This window comes from Protopterus annectens, chromosome 8.part0 (genome assembly GCF_019279795.1).
Source record: "Protopterus annectens isolate FY-2018-M chromosome 8.part0, PAN1.0, whole genome shotgun sequence".
NCBI classification, from domain to species: Eukaryota; Metazoa; Chordata; order Ceratodontiformes; family Protopteridae; genus Protopterus; species Protopterus annectens.
The window spans coordinates 223,120,585-223,141,294 of record NC_056741.1 but is presented as its reverse complement, the minus strand read 5'-3'; the positions used below and the strand labels follow the sequence as shown (position 1 = coordinate 223,141,294).

Genomic DNA, 20,710 nt, shown 5'->3' with positions numbered 1-20,710 from the left:
TTAAATTCAGCTCATATTTCACCTCCCGATCACCCCCAGTTCTTCCCCAAGAAATACCCTCCATCACTCCACCACCAATTATCACCAAAGAACAGGTTGTCACTGTGCTCTCTAAAGTTAAAAACCTGGCTGCAATGGGGCCTGACACTATAACAGGTTGCCTCTTAAACAGCTTAAATCAGGACTTCACAGGCTTATTAGGATCTCTATTTATCCACAGTCTCTGGACTGGCTTTGTCCTGACAAAGTGGACATAATGGGCGACCATCAACTGACCTGGCAAATTACAGTCCCATAAGTTTACTAGTCTTATATAAAAGGCTATGGAAAGAATAACTGTGGAACTGATAAATCATATGATCATAGAAGGTTACTAAGCTAATGACCCTGGGGCCCTTACAAGCCTAGCCAAGAGTTTATCTCCAAAAAAAACCTCAGTCAACACCTGCTGCCCCTGTCTGTGAGAGACACAGGTGGAACCCTGGGACAAATTTTTGGTTTCCCATCCACTCATCAAGTTTGTGTATGAAGAGGATCAGTGAGGTACTCTGATGTGTAAATAATGACAAAGTAAACCTCCAAACACTGGACCCATCCCATTCAGCTTTGTCAAGAACAGATCATGCCTACTGAATCTGGTGGATTTTTTTGAGAAAGTCACTAAGGCCACGGATAAGGTTAAAACATTATGTACTGCCTACCTGTTGACCTGGCCAATGCATGTGGTGCAAAGCTCAATTCAGGTGTTATAAATAAAGTCATAAACTGGCCATAAATCCCTATACCACCAGATGGCTAACCATTGCCAACATGCGGTTAAAGTGGGTGAATCCAGATCGAGCAAGAGGCAAGTTACTAGTGGTGCACTACATGGCTTAGTACTTGGACCACTCTTGTTCAGAATATTATTCTCTGATGTCAAAGTTTACTGATGACTGCACCTTGGGGGCAAGCACTCAATCCCCCAGTGATATAGATTTCCTTCAGGATGGTTTAGATCAGGCAAATGATTAGTGCCAAAAGCATATTCTAAAACTAAATGTGAAAAAATGCATTATCTTACACTTTGTGAAGTCAAATGCCCTTGTAAATTACAACATCAGTAGCACACTCCTAAATGTAAACTCAGAGGTGAGAGATCTAGGTACACAGAGAGAGGGTAACCTGAAATTTGACCATCATTTTTCCACAGTAGTGAAAAATTCCTTTTATATGACACATTTTAAAGGTGTGGCACCCATATCCAAGGAAATTATACTAGTCTCACTGTAGTCAGCCCTCATTACATGAATAATCAAATATAATGCACTATTTGCCACGTACTTCAGTAGGTACTTACAGCATTTCCCTTCTCCATTTTTGCTTGTGTAACAGAGTATTGTGAATGGATTAAAGCCCTGCACATCTGTTAGTCATTGCTAAGTACTGCACACATGCCAGAGGTGGACTGGGATGGTCATGTTACACCACTAGCCCACATTACAGTGTGAATGGGAATGTCAGAAGCAGTTTGAGCATCTCCACCTGATAGGTCATCACTGGCAGTGGTCATGACATTGAAGACAGTAGAGGCTTCTATAAATTGGGCAGATGGTATGGCACACTGTGCTGCTCATTGGGTGTGTGTGCTGGAGGGTACATTATTACCCTGTCCAGTGAGTGAATCCCTACCTAGGAGTGAAACAAACAGTGTCATTATGTCCTGAGACTGTGCATCATGTATGTCCTTGTGCATGTTAGTGTCATTGTCAGACCCAAGCAGAAGACTGGCTTCAGCCTGTTGTTCTTTCCCAGTCTCTGTAGGTATCATAGTAAAAGTGATGTTCCTGGTCTATACAAACACATAACAGACCATATGATTTAATCTGGCCCTGGTGCTCCAGCATGAATTTTACAGACAGCTGCATCTCCATAGCCAAAGTATACACTTATCTGTGGCAGCAGTTTCCCATGTCTGCATGCTCCAGGTTTGTCTGCAAAAGAGGTATGCAGCATCTGCAGCCCAGACCCAGTACTGATACCTCCAAGTAAGACCCAGACCCAGTATTGATACCTCCAAGTAAGACCCAGACCCAGTATTGATACCTCCAAGTAAGATGACTGTCTCAGTGTCATCATGTGGGGATGCCACAAATGATTTCTCCTCTGAGTGGGTTGAGCTGGATGTAGGATGCCCCCCCCCATGTCATAGTGTGCTCCACTGCTACTGCATGCTGCATGCCTTACTTGAGATCCTTCCTACCATGCTACTGACACTGATGTATGGTAAAGCTCCTCCCACAAAGGGCATTGACATCAAGCACCAGAAATCATCACAAATTGTCATGTAGAGGCTGATGGATATTCCATCTCCTGGATCTCTACCATTCATGTCTGCTGAGTACTTACAGGAAGATTACATTTTTTTCATGGATGAGATTGTCCAATCTCTGCCATCCATATGCTTTACAGCACATTCATTCACCTAGGTGAAAACATTACACATTGAAAAGACACAGCAATAGTTATCTCAGAGTGAAAGCTGACTGGTACATATGAACATTGCTGGGTAAAGCTGGATGGATACAGTATGCAGCTGTCATGTGTTCTATAGACTGCCCAAGGTTGCTAGGTGGTAGATGGGATGACTCTCCACTATTAGTGGGCTGCCATCACATACTAGGCATGTATGAAAACAGGTGTATAACTGCAATGTGGACTGCATATTGTAGCATACATATACCTGACAATTAATTCAGTCCATTCAATTATTAAGATGCAGGTAACATTCCAAAGGTTGATAAATATTTATGTGTAACACAGTGCTTATATCACTTCCCTAAGTACCATATACTACAGTGTAACCTCTTCTGGATTATGTCATATATCTGTGCTGTTTCTGTGCTAGATGAATGTAAATCAAGCTACCAAATTAGGTTGGCTCTGTGTTTCTCTCTGATGCACATTTTCAAATACAGACATTACTAATATGTAGTAGTTTGTACCTTATGAGTGTTAGAGAGGCTAGATTCCTCCTTTGTCTAAGAATCATTGATACACATGTGCTCATCAGTGACATAAGATTCATAAGATAGCTTCCTTCAACTGCATATCAATATGTATGGACACTCATTCATGCAGACTGTCTGTGTATACATGCTGTGAATTTACTAGGCACTAGGGTGTGCTACCACCATCATAGTCCCATAAAGTGCATGATTCTCAAGCATCCATACTGTTTTGGCTTAAACCTATCAAAACGGCTGGAGATATTATTGTCCCACAGACAGTACCTGCTTTGTGTACAATAGAAAATGATGGTTTATTTCCTGCTGAACCAGTTCACATGATTGCAGTAAAAGCCTTACACAGACCCATTCAGTAAGGTCGATACCTGGTATGACCTGGCAACTCTGCTGTCCAGGGTAAAAGGCATTCCTTATAGCATGAGAAGTGCAAATAATAGTAACTAGTAAGATGGCTTGCAATGTCACTGCCTTGGATATCTCCAAACATGGGAAGCAGAGATTAAGCAGAGGTCATAAATAATAAAATAAGTAGATGGGTAAATGGTTCATCTACCAGGCCAGTTATAAAATTGTGCCAAATCACCATGCTTGCAGCTAAGAACACTTATGTTTGTGTTCTTCTTATCATGACCATAACTTATTTCTCCTTGGACATACTAATTGTGGATCACCATGATCAGTTTGCATGCTGCATTCACATTCAGATTATAATAGCACCTACTATGTGGCTATTTACTTTTCAGTGCATTGTATTTTGCAGGTGAAACTCACAGAGTAGCTCATGGAAAAGTTTGTGGCGATGCTGAGTTTATTAAGATTAATAGAGAATGAAAGAACATGATCAACACAGCACTGCTGTCTGCACCCTGAAGTTATAATCCAATCTAAAGACACTGCAATTTGTGGAAAGTGCTGTGACCAATCCTCAAACATCTTGATCAGTGAATCTGCCAGTTGGACATTATTAAACAGTAGTTAGTCTTGCAACTGTACACTTGTCTGGCACAGCAATTTTCTATTTCTTCTCACCAATTGTGTGATAAAAAAAACGCATTCAGTGCTGATGGAGGTGAGCAGATATGCAAGCTTGACATTTCAAGTTAGTAACTAACATAGATTTTTTTCTAATTTTAATAAAATTACAAAGTGGTATTTGACTGTGCATCTTAAATCCATGCATTATTATTAAAAGGGCTACCAGCTGTTAGAAAATAATTACCATGAAGAAATTACTCACTCTTTGTAATCTCTGCATACAGGCATGGTACCAGCTGTCCCAGTTCATGGTAGGTCACACTGTCATCTGACAACTTGGAGCTCACTGTCCAGACAGAAATATTTCCTTCACTTCCTTCTGTTGCAGTCTGGTCAGATATTTCCTGATTATTCTTTCTGCAGAACCCTGGAATCCCTGACATTTTGTTTGAGTCTGGGTGATCATGGATCATTTCGATCTTTTCCTTCTCTGTCTGTAACAACTTCAGGCACAGCAACTGCAGTAAGAGTGAAAAAAACAAGCAAGCCAGTAAATTTTGTAAGCCATTTTCATATGGGATTAAAAAAAAAAAAACATTTTTATGCAGATGCCTAGATGACATTCGATGCTGCAATGCACATCATGGCATTCTCATAGGAAGTGAGGTATTGCTTTATTCATCAGGAGTAGCATATTGTTATATGTTAATGCACAAGACAACAATAAAGGAGCTCATTATTTTAGATGCATATCATTCGCGGTGGTGGTGCTGCAGTAGCGTTGTCACCTCACAGTAAGACGCTGTCCGGTTCGATTCTCAGTTAGAGCGTCTTCTGCGTGGAGACATGCGTGAATGGGTGTACCTTCGCTGAAGATTGTGCATCACAGCTGGTAACTTTGCATGTAAAAATCAACTTCCAATCATTAGCGAACTGGAGTTCCGCTGTGGCGACCCCTAACCGGGAAAAGCCGAAAGAAACAAGCAAAATCATTCTGGCATGATGTTTTACAAAATATGTTTCAGGGAACAAAGCTTATACAATTTTAATAAGTCCTTACTTTTCAGAATGTTAGAAATTAAAGTTTATCAAAGCATTTTGTTCCTTTTTTACTAGAGCAGGTAGTCTTTTCTGAAGTGTTATTGTCTGCTATAAAATATGTACACTACAATTTGTGATGGTTGACTTATCAGAACAATTGTAACTTGACTTCAACAGTTGTATGTGAGTGAATGTTAGTGAGTAAATATATTTATGAGAAAAATGCTGTGTAAGTTATACGGAGCCAATGTGAGTGATTGCCATGTGTCATATTTATCAGGAAGAACTCCTGAATACAGTAACTTACCTGCAAAGCAGTGCCAGAAGAAGCAGGTTTGCATTAATTTCTGGAGATGAAGTCACCAGAGATAATGTCACTCCAAATATTATACAGCTTTCACTAGTTGTTTTTGGGAGATTGTGGTTACATATCTTTCAGTGTTGCATGTAAACAAAAAACATTCCTCATCATCGGTAAACTGAGATCATGTTCACATTTTCAAAAAGGGAGACAGAAGGGTGTGCTAAAGTTATAGAGGAATCACAATCCTCAGCCTACCTTGGAAGGTCATATCATGGTGCTTAAAAAGAGATTTCATCTGATAGTCAAACCCTTGATTTAGAAGGAGCAATGTAGATTTCATTATGGCCACGGAAAATGGATAAGCTCTTACCCTTTGCACATATTCTGGAGGGGTTACGGCAGTTTGACAGTTCTGCCTGTAGGTGATTTCTGTGTCCAGAGATGGCATGTGATCAAACACTCTAAAATGTATTGCGAGATGTTCTACAACATTATTGGGTCATTACTGCATGCCATTCTTTCCTTGTATATGCAGATTGAGAATTTTATTTGCATTCTCAGTTTAGTTCAGACACATACAGGGTAGTCATAGGATTCCACCAAGGAAATATCTTATCTCCCTTGTTCTGATGATCTTCAAGGATATAACATCCAGGTACACCTTAAATGTGGACAGTATCCACATTGGGGGCATAAGGGTTGCGTTGCTCTTATTTGCAGATTATACTATCATTTTGGGGTCAAATTACTATGATCAATGACTCCCTATTGGAATGTCAGCACTTGAAATGCCAAGTGCCGATAAGCAGGAAAAAAAAAGACAGTGAAGAGCAAATCTCGAAAATTGCTCTTCTCCTTTTTGTACACTTAACCCCCAACACCTTCAGAAATATATATGCACACACACGCACACACACACACACACACACACATATATATATATATATATATATATATATATATATATATATATATATATATATGGGTACCTATCAAACCATCGACAACTTAAAATAACGAAACTGACTCCACCGACAACTGAATTAACCGACAGCGCAAAAACGGACGTTTACAAGGTAAGGGGTGTAAATTCGCTACTCAAGCCTACCATGGTTTAGGAAGGGTGGCAGTGTCATGCACACCATGGTAGGCTTGAGTAGCGAATTTACACCCCTTACCTTGTAAACGTCCGTTTTTGCGCTGTCGGTTAATACAGTTGTCGGTGGAGTCAGTTTCGTTATTTTAAGTTGTCGATGGTTTGATAGGTACCCATATATATATATATATATGTTTGCCTTTAAAACCGTGAATCACAGTGGTTCGAGTGCTCATATGAGTGACTCAAAACCATGAAACTGGAAATGTCGACAGTCCTTAATGTGCAAAAAACAGCAGATTGAAAAGCAGATTCGCTGTTTTTTGAACATTAATGTCGAAGAAAAAAAAAAGTGTAAAGCAGGGGGGCAGGCCCCCCACACCCCCTACTTTATTATTCCAACTCCAAGATTGCACTACAGTGGGGAAAGGAACCATTTTCTGATCTCCACTATAGTGCAATCTGCCCCAGAATGTCGAATGTGCAATGAGCGAATCTCACTGCATTCGCTCATTGCACATTCAAACCTTTTTCCGTTCGGCATTTGCAAATTTTGCAGACTGCCTTTCGGAATTGTTCTGTTCACCCTTGTGCAATACGCGGTTTTAAAGGTAAACCTATATATATATATATATATATATATATATATATATATATATATATATATATATATATATGTATGTACTCTAAGATTGCCATACATCACAGAAAACAGAATATTCCAGGAAAATGGCAACTCTGACTGAGTATATGTAAGTCTATTGTTATGGCCGTTCAGTCTCTGTATTTCTGGACTTGATTTAGCAAGTCCCAACATTTCAAATGGTTACTGTGATAAACAGTGTGCAATGGCGTAGTTCATAGATAGTATGAGAATCACTTCTTCTAAATTCATGGTCATGGTTCCTTCTTGGAAAAGCAAGGATCATTTTTACTGGTAAGTGGGGGACAGTTTCCTCAACTGAGACCAGAGGAAATCAAGAACTAGACCAGTGGACAGATGCAGTTGCTGCAGTATTGAAGATATTGTAGTGGACTGCTGTTGTGAAGGGGGAGTCAAGCTCTGTAATGAAGCTCTCAGTTTACCAGTCTATGTCCATATTATCACCAATGGTCATGAACTTTGGGTAGAGTCAGAAAGAGTGAGAACATGCATGAAAGCAATGAAAATGTGGTTCATTTATAAGCTTATTCAGCTCGATTTCTGTGACGGAATGAAAACCCGAACAATCTAGAAGGATAATGAAGCAGAAGCACTGCTCCTCAGGATTGAGGGATCCCATTTAAGGTCTGAGGACAGACCCTGGTCATACAGGAAAAAATATTTCACTTAACTGGCTTGGTAATGCTTTAGTATCTTCCAGAGCAAAATGGAGACTGTTCCTGGGAGAGGGAAGTCTGATCTGCTTTGCTTAGCTGAGCAGTACCGCAGTGCTCACCAGGATGTGTCCTTCAGAAAATGTCTGGCTAGATAGATCAATTGATGAAATAGTGGATGGCTGTCTGGCTAAATGAATGGATGGATGGACAGTGGCTAATTTTTATGGCTGGATGGATGGATGGATTGATGGTGAATAACTTTTAATAGCATGTATTTCTTATACGCTGTGATTAAACATTGCTTGGTTCTTTTAAAGTTTTATCCCTTATTTGTTACTCATTTGTCAAGTAGATGCCTTGAATTTGCAAAGATATTATTTAAGTAAAATTGCAGAACACTGCTGCACAAAAGGTTAAGTATCTTCTTCTTCTTCTTTTGGCTTTTTCTAGTTAGGGGTCACCACAGCGGATCACCTGTCCACTCATGATTGGCAGTGAAGTTTTACAGTGTTGATTTGCCAGCCCGGTGCCCAACCTTCCATGGAAGTGCTGAGTAATAAATCAGTTTAACAATGATAATTAAAGACTCAAGAAAAATGGCACCATGTCCATCAATATTTCATGTGACCAATATAACCCTTAGCCTTGCTTGATGCTGGAATGGGCTTGCATAAAAACATGTGTTTTACTGTAGGGTTTAACAAGGCATCACAAGAAGACATTTCCTGTTTTGTCTGTAATATCTGACAGTCACAAGAAGACATTTCCTGTTTTGTGTGTAATGTCCGACAGCACGGTGATGGAATGTAGGAAGTAATGAGTAAAATGACTGCGAAATTAAATTATACCTATTGAGAGATGCCTATGAGATTAAATGCAGTCCACTTTTATCATACCAGATTCCTATTAAGTACTGAGCAATGAAAATGCGTTTGTGAACTGAAGCAGGCAGAACTGCTGGAGTTCTACTAGATAAAAAAATATAATTGCAAGTGGGGGATTATACTGGTGCAATAGTTTTACAATGAGATATTTATTTAGGCAGTTGTAAGAGTAATGACTTATTTAAATATATCAGTATTATTTTTTTAATTCATGCCTGTATTTACGTGTTTACGTTTGGTAAAAGTGTGGCTTATCAAGAGAATAACGTGCTTCTGTTTTTTTTTTTGTTTTGTTTTAAAGAAGTCTGGGACATTTATATATCTGAATAATAAACACACATGGTGAGTAGGTGAGTATTATACAAATAATGTGGAATAGCAACAATGTAATAATGTGAAAAAAAATAACAAATAAGAACTTCAAAGAAAGTCAGGAAAGGAGCAGTGTTAGGAAACTGTATTATAAATATGTGATAGCAAAGCCATGCAGATATGGGATATGTAGTTAATGCAGCAATGTAAGTTAGCAGCCATACTAATAGTTAGAAGGTATGAAATATCTGCCTAGTTAATTAAAACAAAGAGCTATGGATAGGAAAATACTGATATTAGCCATTACCCCCCCCCCTGCAAAAAAAGGAAGCAGCCTTCAGTTGTCTTAATGGAAGTATTTAAGCTCATTTGTAAAAGAAGCGTTAGCTTTTGTAAAGCATCATTACATGGGAAATAAATTCCATATGTCTTGGACAAAATGCTAGCTATTCCTTTTCCAGTTTTAGTAGAGCATCCAGAGAGTCTATCTAGGATGGAAATCAATGGCTATTAATTGAGCGCTGGCCTCCCTGGACCAATTTCTGACTCAGCCTGACATATACATGGTGCAAAAGACAAATGTATTAGTACAAGCAATCATGTAACAATTACACAAAAAATGCAAAACAATTTTAAAACACTGCATGTAACAGAGTATCAATCTAAAAAGTAGTAAGCAGCAAGTATCTTAAAATGTTGAACAGAAGTAAACCAGGACAATTTGCTACTACTTAAAAATTCAGAAGTTATATCCAGAAGTACTGCCTGGCTAAAAGACAGATGACAGAGAGGAACATCTGCCTGAACATGTATGCATCAAAAACGTTTAACCTAACTAACAGAGTTGAAAAGGTACACACAAATGATGTTGTATATGAGGACATGAAGACTGTGATCTATAGAGATGAGGTGCAAAAAAAAAAAAAAAAAAAAAAAAAAATATACACATATGATGTGCAAGGTATTTTGTGTACTGAACTAAAATAATTAAATGGTTTAGTATTTTAGTTGATTTAGAAAGCTAAGTCATGCTTTTACAGCTTTTTTCCTAAATAATTTTAAATGAGATTCCATTCCAGTGCCTGGAAAACTGCATCATTGTTCATGTGAATGTTACTATAATCTCTTATAGCTCTTAATTCAGTTATTTATTTATTTTGATGCCTGCTTTTTTTCTGTTTGCCTAAATGCAGTACTAGAGAACTTTGTGCTTGATTATTTTGTTCACATGGAAGATGGACAAATAACATTCCATATCCCCTGCAAATATCAACATGTTATCTCCCAGATACAGGTGCCTATATAGTTAATGAGCAGGCAGTCCAGGCACCAAGGAACACAGCCCAATTTCCTAATTTTCCCTAGTGCATTTTATTCCTTAGCAGTTTGTTTGATATCACATTGTACAACAATGGAGGCTGAGAGACTCATAATTTGGACTACAGGAAGGTTGCTAACAGCTCATAGTCTTAATCCTCTATAATAACTGTCAGACACTAAAGTCAGTGCTGTAATTCAGTCAGCCAAGCCAATGGCCTTACGAAATGTTTTTCTTTTTACTTTTTTATTTAGTGTCCTGATCTTGTTACACTGCAGCTGTGGAAGGACAACACCAGAAATGTGTGCTGCCATATCAAAAGGAGCATAAATCAGTTATTTACAGGTTTTTAATGAGGCATGCCCATAAACATGCATTTTAATATCAGGTGAGAAGCTGAAACTTGCAGTGTTCTGTCCCCTTCATATTGCATGTACCACACAACTTTATAATATGACCTATGTAACTATGATATTTAATAAAAATGTGTCTGAAAACATAAAGACATATTTAAACATGGGGGAGAAGGACAGAGATGGTGGGATGAGATGGAAACTATTTGCTGAGGTAACACCTCTCACTGAACTCACACAACCACCACTATTTATGTAGCAAAGCAGCATCTACTTATAGAGCTGACAGGAAGTCAGATAATAAAAACAGTAACAGTTACTGTAACGGATGATGCAGAATGCATGTAAACCTTCACAAGTTTTGGTTCCTTCCTTTTACCATATGCTTTTTTTTTAGATGGGGTAAAGGGAGAGAGGATATATTTTTAGACTAAAATTCATTTCAACCTACTGTGATTAGTAATAAGTTAAAACCTTAAGGCCATAATAAATGTGCAAATGTTTGTTGTAATTCATGGGGAAAGGTACCTAAGTGCAGGTGTAGCTGGTTGTGACAATTGTAGTATGTTATATGCATGGTTATGTGGAGACTTATGGCCAGCGGTGCTAAGATTATCAGGTTTTACCCTTTCAAAAATGTTCGGAGATAAAGTTTCTTGAGTTTTGAATTCTGTCAACATCTCTGTCGAGCTGCCATCTGAGAACTAACATGCTCATAGGAAGTAATGTAAATTTTTTCATTTGATTAACTATCTGTTTATTTACCAGGTAGATGGGGACATCAATCGTCCATTTTCAGCCATGAGCCAGGCCATAGACAAAAGTATAGTATATTTGATTTAAGTTTTAATGAGATATTTAGAACCCAAACTAAAAAACGCATGGTACAAGTGTCATTAAAGTTAGCGCAATATCACATTTGATTCATTAGCAGAATACATTAAATATAGCACATGCTTAAAACACTAATACTGGCACATTAAAATATCTGAATGAGCAACATAACTTAGACAATAGTCACATCAGCTCCATAACATAGTGGGGACAGTCTACAGATAGACAGAATAGGCAGACCTTTATAACATGGAATTGACTGAAAAAAGCCACAACGCATCAGTTAACAAATGATTTCATTATCATTTTATATGCATGAATATTTTGTCATTTAATATACTCAGACCACCTTTCTGATTATACTATTGGTCACACTAGCAGATAGACGGTACTTGGTGTGTGGAACAGAATATTTCATTTTTAGCCCCTGGATATCATGACAACATAGAACTGATATTGTCCATAAACAAAGCTTTGTGCTGCTTCAGTTGCAACAGTAACTTAGGCTGCAATTTGTGGTGCATAATGTAGTTTGTCAGTGACTGGTGTCAAATGCTACTGGTATAACAGAAGCGGTAGACCATGTGATGCATAGTTAATTCAGGTATAGCACTAGTTGTAAATGCTAACCAGATTTAAGTAGTATAAGATGGTAATCCATCATTTAAACAGAAAGCAGGAGATAAAACAACAAACCAGTGAAGCAGTATTACAGAAAGTAATAAAATGATCAGCTGACTGTAATTCTTGTAACTGCTTTCCTTCTGATTTTGTAACTGCCATTGACAAATGGCTAATTAGTTTAAGGACCAAAACCCTGTTCTACATTTGCTCAGTATACAGCAATGGAAAGCTTCAATGTTCATGTGTATGAATAATTAAATATGTACAGTGGTATGTAGTAAAGTTTTAATGTTCGTGTGTATGAATAATTAAATATGTACAGCGGTATGTAGTAAAGCTTTAATGTTCATGTGTATGAATAATTAAATATGTACAGTGGTATGTAGTAAAGCTTTAATGTTCATGTGTATGAATAATTAAATATGTACAGCAGTATGTAGTAAAGTTTTAATGTTCGTGTGTATGAATAATTAAATATGTACAGCGGTATGTAGTAAAGCTTTAATGTTCATGTGTATGAATAATTAAATATGTACAGTGGTATGTAGTAAAGCTTTAATGTTCATGTGTATGAATAATTAAATATGTACAGCGGTATGTAGTAAAGTTTTAATGTTCATGTGTATGAATAATTAAATATGTACAGTGGTATGTAGTAAAGCTTTAATGTTCATGTGTATGAATAATTAAATCTGTACAGCGGTATGTAGTAAAGTTTTATTGTTTGTGTGTATGAATAATTAAATATGTACAGCAGTATGTAGTAAAGCTTTAATGCTCATGTGTATGAATAATTAAACATGTACAGCGGTATGTAGTAAAGCTTTAATGCTCATGTGTATGAATAATTAAATATGTACAGCGGTATGTAGTAAAGCTTCAATATTCAAGTGTATGAATAATTAAATATGTACAGCGGTATGTAGTAAAGCTTTAATGCTCATGTGTATGAATAATTAAATATGTACAGCGGTATGTAGTAAAGTTTTAATGTTCATGTGTATGAATAATTAAATATGTACAGTGGTATGTAGTAAAGCTTTAATGCTCATGTGTATGAATAATTAAATATGTACAGCGGTATGTAGTAAAGCTTTAATGTTCGTGTATATGAGTAATTAAATATATACAGTGGTATGTAGTAAAGCTTTAATGTTCATGTGTATGAATAATTAAATCTGTACAGCGGTATGTAGTAAAGTTTTAATGTTCGTGTGTATGAATAATTAAATATGTACAGCAGTATGTAGTAAAGCTTTAATGTTCATGCGTATGAATAATTAAATATGTACAGCGATATGTAGTAAAGTGACTCAGCAGGCACATCCTTACTCTCTAAGTTCATAGTAACTACTTTTCTAACACAGTTTTGTTAAGTGAGTAGTCATTTATATCAACATTTTTCTTCATAACTCATATGAACAATTATCAGAGTTTGTTAAATAGGCATACATAACAGTACTTTATTGAAGATTTCATCACTTATTCTCTTCCTGGTCCAAAACTGTAAAGTGGGTGGGGCATAAAAAACCCCATCAGACAGAAGCACACATAGCTGACTCCCAGGATGCACTTAAGATCCATGACCAGCTCCAGCAACACTGGAGTAAGTCCAGGGGAGTAGGAGGATGACAGATAGACCCAGTGTAGATGAGGGACAGTGGGAGCCAGGCCAGTAAAAATTAGGTCTTTAGGGATCTATTGGCTAGTTTCTACCTGACATAAAGTCCAGCAACCCTGGAGCAGTAAGCTACTGGCCAGTTGTCCAAACCTGAGTTATCTGGGATAGCTTTATTAAGAAAAAGCTGGATATGAAACTAATCTACAAGTCAAAAATTGAACTAATGACTGCTATATCAAACAAGCTTTACTGAGGGTCAAGCAGCTTGGAAATGGATAACAGGATGGTAAAGAGAAGACTTGATATTTTATATATTCATGAGATAAGTTGAAAGGCCTCCAACTCTGACTCAAGATGCCCACTCCGCCTATCTGGACCTCTTCAAATCTATCAAGATTCAACCCTTTACCCTAATCCTGGGTGACTTTCACTATCCGACCATAGACCAGAAGAAATACTCATGCCAAAACACAGATGCCCAGAAATTCCTTGATTTCGTCAATGAAAATGCCCTGGACCATTTGGTTGACACTCCCACAAGAGGTTAAAATATTTTGGATTTAATATTAACCAACATGAGTAAACACTGCAGCATCCCTACAGTGTCATCATCCCTGGTAAGATCTGACCACAAAGCAGTCACTTTAGAAGTCACCATCTGCCCTGACCACCCCCCCCCCAGCTACAGTCAGACAAAGGCACATATGCTCAAACTTACACCAAAGTACTATATGAGAATTTATATAGCTGCATAGAATCAGGAATACCAGACAGGACAAAATCATCCTTCTCAAGGAAGAGTAAACCTGTCTGGTGGACATCTACAATAAATAAACTCTATAATAAAAGGAAAAAAATTCTGTCCAGGACCAAGAAGGAGCAGGTGTCTAATTGGAAGCAATCTCTCCTTAGCCTGAACAAGCAAATAAGAAGACTAGTGAAATCCTCCAAAGCAAACTTCGAGTCCAAACTGGCCACATCTACTGAAGACAATCATAAGGCTTTCTTCACATATGTCCACAATCTCAAGGGAAGCACCCAGATCTGCTCAGAACTGGTGGTCAAGAACACCACATACACAAACCCTGTAGATATAGCCAACCTGCTGGCTGACAGGTTTAGTGAAAACTTCACTCTTCTGCCCCCCATCAGTAAAATGGGACATCCCCAGTATCTGCCCCCCTCCCATTATCCCTGGGGAGCACGTCATCACTGCCCTCTCAAAGGCAAAAAATACAGCCTCCATGGGACCCGATAACATCCCACACTGCATCCTACGTGAACACAGGCAAGAACTTGCAGCACCATTAGGTATCTTATTCAACCAAAGCCTGAGTACCGACTTTGTCCCAGCCAAGTGGAAGACAGCTATTCTTATCCCTTTGCACAAAGGTGGAGCGTCCACCAGTCCAGGAAATTATAGACCCATCAGCCTAACTAGCCTGATCTGAATTATCATGGACCTCATTAACAAGAACATTGGCTACTTCCAGACACTTGATCTGATACAATTTGGTTTTGTCAAGGGGAGGTCATGCCTGTTAAATTTGGTTGAATTCTTTGAGACAGTCACCAAGGCCATGGACGAGGAAAGGATGGTGCACACCATCTACACTGACCTGGCCAAGGCCTTCAATACTATTCCCCACTCTAGTATAATAGATAAACTCTCTCAACTAGGCATCACTCCATATGATACCAGATGGGTAGCAACCTGCTTACTGATAGAACCCACCTAGTCAAAATAGGAGAAGTCAACACAAGTAGTAGACCCCGTAACAAGTGGCATATCCCAGAGATCGATCTTGGAGCCGCTGCTGTTTGGGATATACTTCTCAGAGGTGCATGCCAAATCTAGTGGGCTATGACTAATCAAGTCTGCAGATGACTGCAAGCTGGGTGCTGTCATCAGTTCACCTAGTGATGTGGACATCCTACAAGAGGATCTTACCCAAACAAATGACTGGTGCCAGAAACATGGCCTCAAACTGAATACTAAAAAATGCATCATCATCCCTTTTGGGGCAAATGAAGTCCCCACAAATTATTACATTGATAATAAGGCATTAAGCACACAATCATTTGTGAGGGACTTGGGAACCCAGGTTGATAGCAAACTGACTTTTGAGCACCATATTGCCTCCATTGTACGGAAGGCTTTCTACATGCCCCACCTCATTAGTAAGGGTATCACATCCAGGAACAAGGTGGTCATAACATCCCTGTATTCTTCCCTTATAAGACTGATTATTGAATACAATGGCCCTTTCAGCATGGACCTTGCAAAGCACATGCAGCAGCTGAAGAGACCACAGAGATTCCTCACCTGGAGAATCCAGAGCCTCAAACATCTACCTTAAACAGAGAGGCTAAAAGCCCTGTCCCTGTACTCAGTTTCCTACAGACTCCTCAGAGATTACCTCTGTATGGCATACAAAGCAATTTCAGACCCTGTCCTGATGGGACTGCTGCATATCTGAAGGTCAACCTCTACTCGAGTAACCCACACGCAACACCTCAACCTGGTCTGTGTCATCAATAGGACTTGTTGATGGGACAGATTTGTGTTCCAGAGACTTCCCCTTTTGTGGAACAGAGTGGCTCTCCATGTAAAGCAGAGTCCCTCATTAAACCTATTTAAGCACAGCCTGGATAACTGAATGGGAAACAGAAAATACACCCCTGGGATTCCACCTATGCCCCTGCCAGACACTGGCATAGGGTGCTGACTTGTTGGAACATGGGCTAAATTCTTGGCTAGGCTTGTAAGGGCCACAGGGCCAGTAACCTAGTAACTTCCTATGATCCTATGATCCTATGATCCTAGGTAGTTGAACAGGTCAAGAGCTTCAAGTATCCAGGAGGTGTGGATGAGGGGAACTGCAAGCTTTGGCCAACTGAGACCTGCATGAGTAGAGTTAAGTAGATTTTTATCTGCACTTTTATCAAATAATACACGATTTAAAGTAATTTGTTTGTGTTGCATTGAGCAATATCTAGCTGGAAGTTGTGACTGTTTTTTCAGTAGGTCTTATACAAATGGTATTTTCAGTTAAGGCTTGTTAAAAAACCTGCATAGCCAGTGATAAGTGGGGGTAGTTTACCTCATTGTTATTCGGTTTCTGTCTTATACAAGTGGTACAGTGAATTGTTTTCTGTTTAAACTGTGAGCTTTGGCCAACTGAGACCTGCATGAGTGGAGTTAAGTAGATCTTTATCTGCACTTTTATCAAATGATACATGATTTAAAGTAATTTGTTTGTGTTGCATTGAGCAATATCTAGCTGGAAGTTGTGACTGTTTTTTTAATAGGTCTTATACAAGTGGTATTTTCAGTTAAGGCTTGTTAAAAAACCTGCATAGCCAGTGATAAGTGGGGGTAGTTTACCTCATTGTTATTCGGTTTCTGTCTTATACAAGTGGTACACTGAATTGTTTTCTGTTTAAACTGTGAGCTTTGGCCAACTGAGACCTGCATGAGTGGAGTTAAGTAGATCTTTATCTGCACTTTTATCAAATGATACATGATTTAAAGTAATTTGTTTGTGTTGCATTGAACAATATCTAGCTGGAAGTTGTGACTGTTTTTTCAGTAGGTCTTATACAAGTGGTATTTTCAGTTAAGGCTTGTTAAAAAACCTGCATAGCCAGTGATAAGTGGGGGTAGTTTACCTCATTGTTATTCGGTTTCTGTCTTATACAAGTGGTACAGTGAATTGTTTTCTGTTTAAACTGTGAGCTTTGGCCAACTGAGACCTGCATGAGTGGAGTTAAGTAGATTTTTATCTGCACTTTTATCAAATAATACATGATTTAAAGTAATTTGTTTGTGTTGCATTGAGCAATATCTAGCTGGAAGTTGTGACTGTTTTTTCAGTAGGTCTTATACAAGTGGTATTTTCAGTTAAGGCTTGTTAAAAAACCTGCATAGCCAGTGATAAGTGGGGTAGTTTACCTCATTGTTATTCGGTTTCTGTCTTATACAAGTGGTACAGTGAATTGTTTTCTGTTTAAACTGTGAGCTTTGGCCAACTGAGACCTGCATGAGTGGAGTTAAGTAGATTTTTATCTGCACTTAATTTGTTTGTGTTGCATTGAGCAATATCTAGCTGGAAGTTGTGATGTTTTTTTTTAGGTCTTATACAAGTGGTATTTTTTTCAGTAAGGCTTGTTAAAAACCTGCATAGCAGTGATATTTCTGTTTAAACTGTGAGCTTTGGCCAACTGAGACCTGCATGAGTGGAGTTAAGTAGATTTTTATCTGCACTTTTATCAAATAATAGACGATTTAAAGTAATTTGTTTGTGTTGCATTGAGCAATATCTAGCTGGAAGTTGTAACTGTTTTTTCAGTAGGTCTTATACAAGTGGTATTTTCAGTTAAGGCTTGTTAAAAAACCTGCATAGCCAGTGATAAGTGAGGGTGGTTTACCTCATTGTTATTCAGTTTCTGTATTATACAAGTGGTACAGTGAATTGTTTTCTGTTTAAACTGTGAGCTTTGGCCAACTGAGACCTGCATGAGTGGAGTTAAGTAGATTTTTATCTGCACTTTTATCAAATAATAGACGATTTAAAGTAATGTGTTTGTGTTGCATTGAGCAATATCTAGCTGGAAGTTGTGACTGTTTTTTCAGTAGGTCCCCACCCACCCTCCCTGTTTTTGTCTTGGTGGCTTTGAAACTGCCCGCCCCTCTTGTAAATTTGCACTTGGATACTCCTCCTGGGCCCATCTCATTTGCTCACTCAAAAAAAAATGTTATCTACTTTTACTGTATTTCTTCCTACTTTAGTTTGCTTTTGCTTCATCTTAAAAGTACTCAGTTGTATTTATTACTGCTTGGTGTAACTCATTATAAGCCTTTTAGTTTAAGCACTTGGGCTTCATACCAGTTGTTTAACATTAAGAAGGTTTGTGGTCTGCACTGTAGTGGCAGGACAGGTAGCTTACATCCTTCTAAGTTGGGAACTGCTGATTGAGGGCTCAGTGTCTGTTATTCTAAAAGTGTATTAATTCTGGTTTAAGCACTTGGGCTTCAGGCCAGTTAGTTTACATTAAGAGGGTTCGTGGTCTGCACTCTTGTGGGAGGAGAGGCTGGACACTGCCTTTCTGAGCTGGGAATTTCTGGTTAAAGGCTTATAGTGCCTGCATATTTGAACTGCTTCTTACTGAAACTGGTACACCTTGTTTGCTGTAGCATAGACTAGATCCAGGCCTGCTGAATCTAGCTTTGTTTATATAACTTGAGCACTAATCCAGGCATTCTTTAAAGTATTCAATTGTATTTATTACTGCTTGGTAGTAACTTGATTAAAGTGTAGCTATCATTCTAAGTCTTTTGGATTAAGATCTTGGGCTTCAGACCAGTTGTTTTACATTAGGAAGGTTTGTGGCCTGCACTGTGGTGGCAGGACAGGTAGCTTACATCCTTTTAAGTTGGGAACTGCTGATTGAGGGCTCAGTGTCTGTTATTCTAAAAGTGTATTAGTTCTGGTTTAAGCACTTGGGCTTCAGGCCAGTTATTTTACATTAAGAAGGTTCGTGGTCTGCACTCTTGTGGGAGGAGAGGCTGGACTCTGCCCTTCTGAGCTGGGAATTTCTGGTTAAAGGCTTATAGTGCCTGCATATTTTAACTGTTTCTTACTAAAATTGGTACACCTTGTTTGCTGTAGCATAGACTAGATCCAGGCCTGCTGAATCTAGCTTTGTTTGTATGCTTGTTGTTTGTTTGCTTGTTATTTCCCTGAAACGCTAATTCCACCTAAAATGCGACTTTTCAGTGCTTCTGTGGATCCCTAGTGATATCTGCATTGCTTACTGTACTTATTTCCTTGTTTCACTTGAATGAAAGTTACTGTTTGTTGTTTTTGCATTTAAGTTACCTGTAACACATTGCATTTAAGTTACCTGGCACTTGCTCACTAAAGCAATTATATAAGTCAGCACTAAAAAATTAAAAGCACTACACCCTCACAAACTCCCCTTGAGTACCTTGTTCCCCATTGGCCCATTTTTTTCCAATTATAAAGGAATTCCCAATACTATTCTAGCATGTCCAAAGGTCAGTTGTCAATCTCTTCTCCGGTCCAGGTGGTGAATCTGGGAATCTTAAGGCAATGTTACAACTGCCTCATGTACACAGACAACCCTCTCCTCCTCCCAACAAATTCCAACACATGTGAGAGATGCAACCATATAGCCAAACTGGAGGCTAAGCTCTCTCAACTCAGTACTGGTGTAACCAGTCAGGAGGAAAAGGAAACCACACTCACTACAATTCCAGTCTCACATAGACCTACCACGACAGCAAACCAAACACATAAACACACAAAAGCATACTCGGAGGTTCTAAATAAAAATCTGCCTAAGCAGCAGAGACCTCCAAAGCAGACACCCCAGCAACCGCTACCCCAAAACAAAACACATGCAACACATAGCTCACAAAGCCAGTGTGCCGAACAGTCACAGCCCTTAAAGCTAAACAACACACCTGATACACTTGTAATAAGTGACTCTATCATCAGGCACACTGACGTCCTGCTCACCAGGCTGAACAAGGAGAAGGTCACGGTGAGCTGCCTGTCGAGCGCTAAGATCCGACACATAACACAAGCACTCAGGTCACTCCAAGGCAAGTACAAATATGACTCAGTCATTGTCCATGCTGGTGTGAATGACCTGAGACATACCTCCCTGGACTACATGAAAAAAGACATAGAGGAGCTCTCTGAGCATGTAGCCCAGGCCGGTATGACCCTGACCTTGAGTAGCATCTTAACCTCACCAAGAATGATGCCACAATATGAAGACAAGATGATCAATTTCAACAATTGGCTTAAGTATTGGTGTCATTCAAAGGGGATCCAATGCCTGTCAGCCTGGGATGACATGCTTGACAAGCCACGATGCTTCGCTAGGGATGGCTTGCACCTATCACCCCTGGGCTTTCGGATATTGGCAAAGGCTCTTGCTACCCCCATAGTGCCTTTTTTAGGCAAGGCTCAAAAGCAAACCCACCTC

The 20,710-nt window shown here is 38.9% G+C and overlaps 1 protein-coding gene across 1 annotated transcript in view; it reads right to left on the bottom strand.

Annotated features, from left to right (window-relative positions):
• Positions 1–20,710, bottom strand: part of LOC122807988 — a 163,212-nt gene that overhangs the window by 55,396 nt on the left and 87,106 nt on the right. Inside the window, exon 8 of the mRNA XM_044079007.1 lies at positions 4,246–4,501. Coding sequence (XP_043934942.1) covers positions 4,246–4,501 — 256 coding nt within the window. The remainder of the gene's footprint in view (positions 1–4,245; positions 4,502–20,710) is intronic.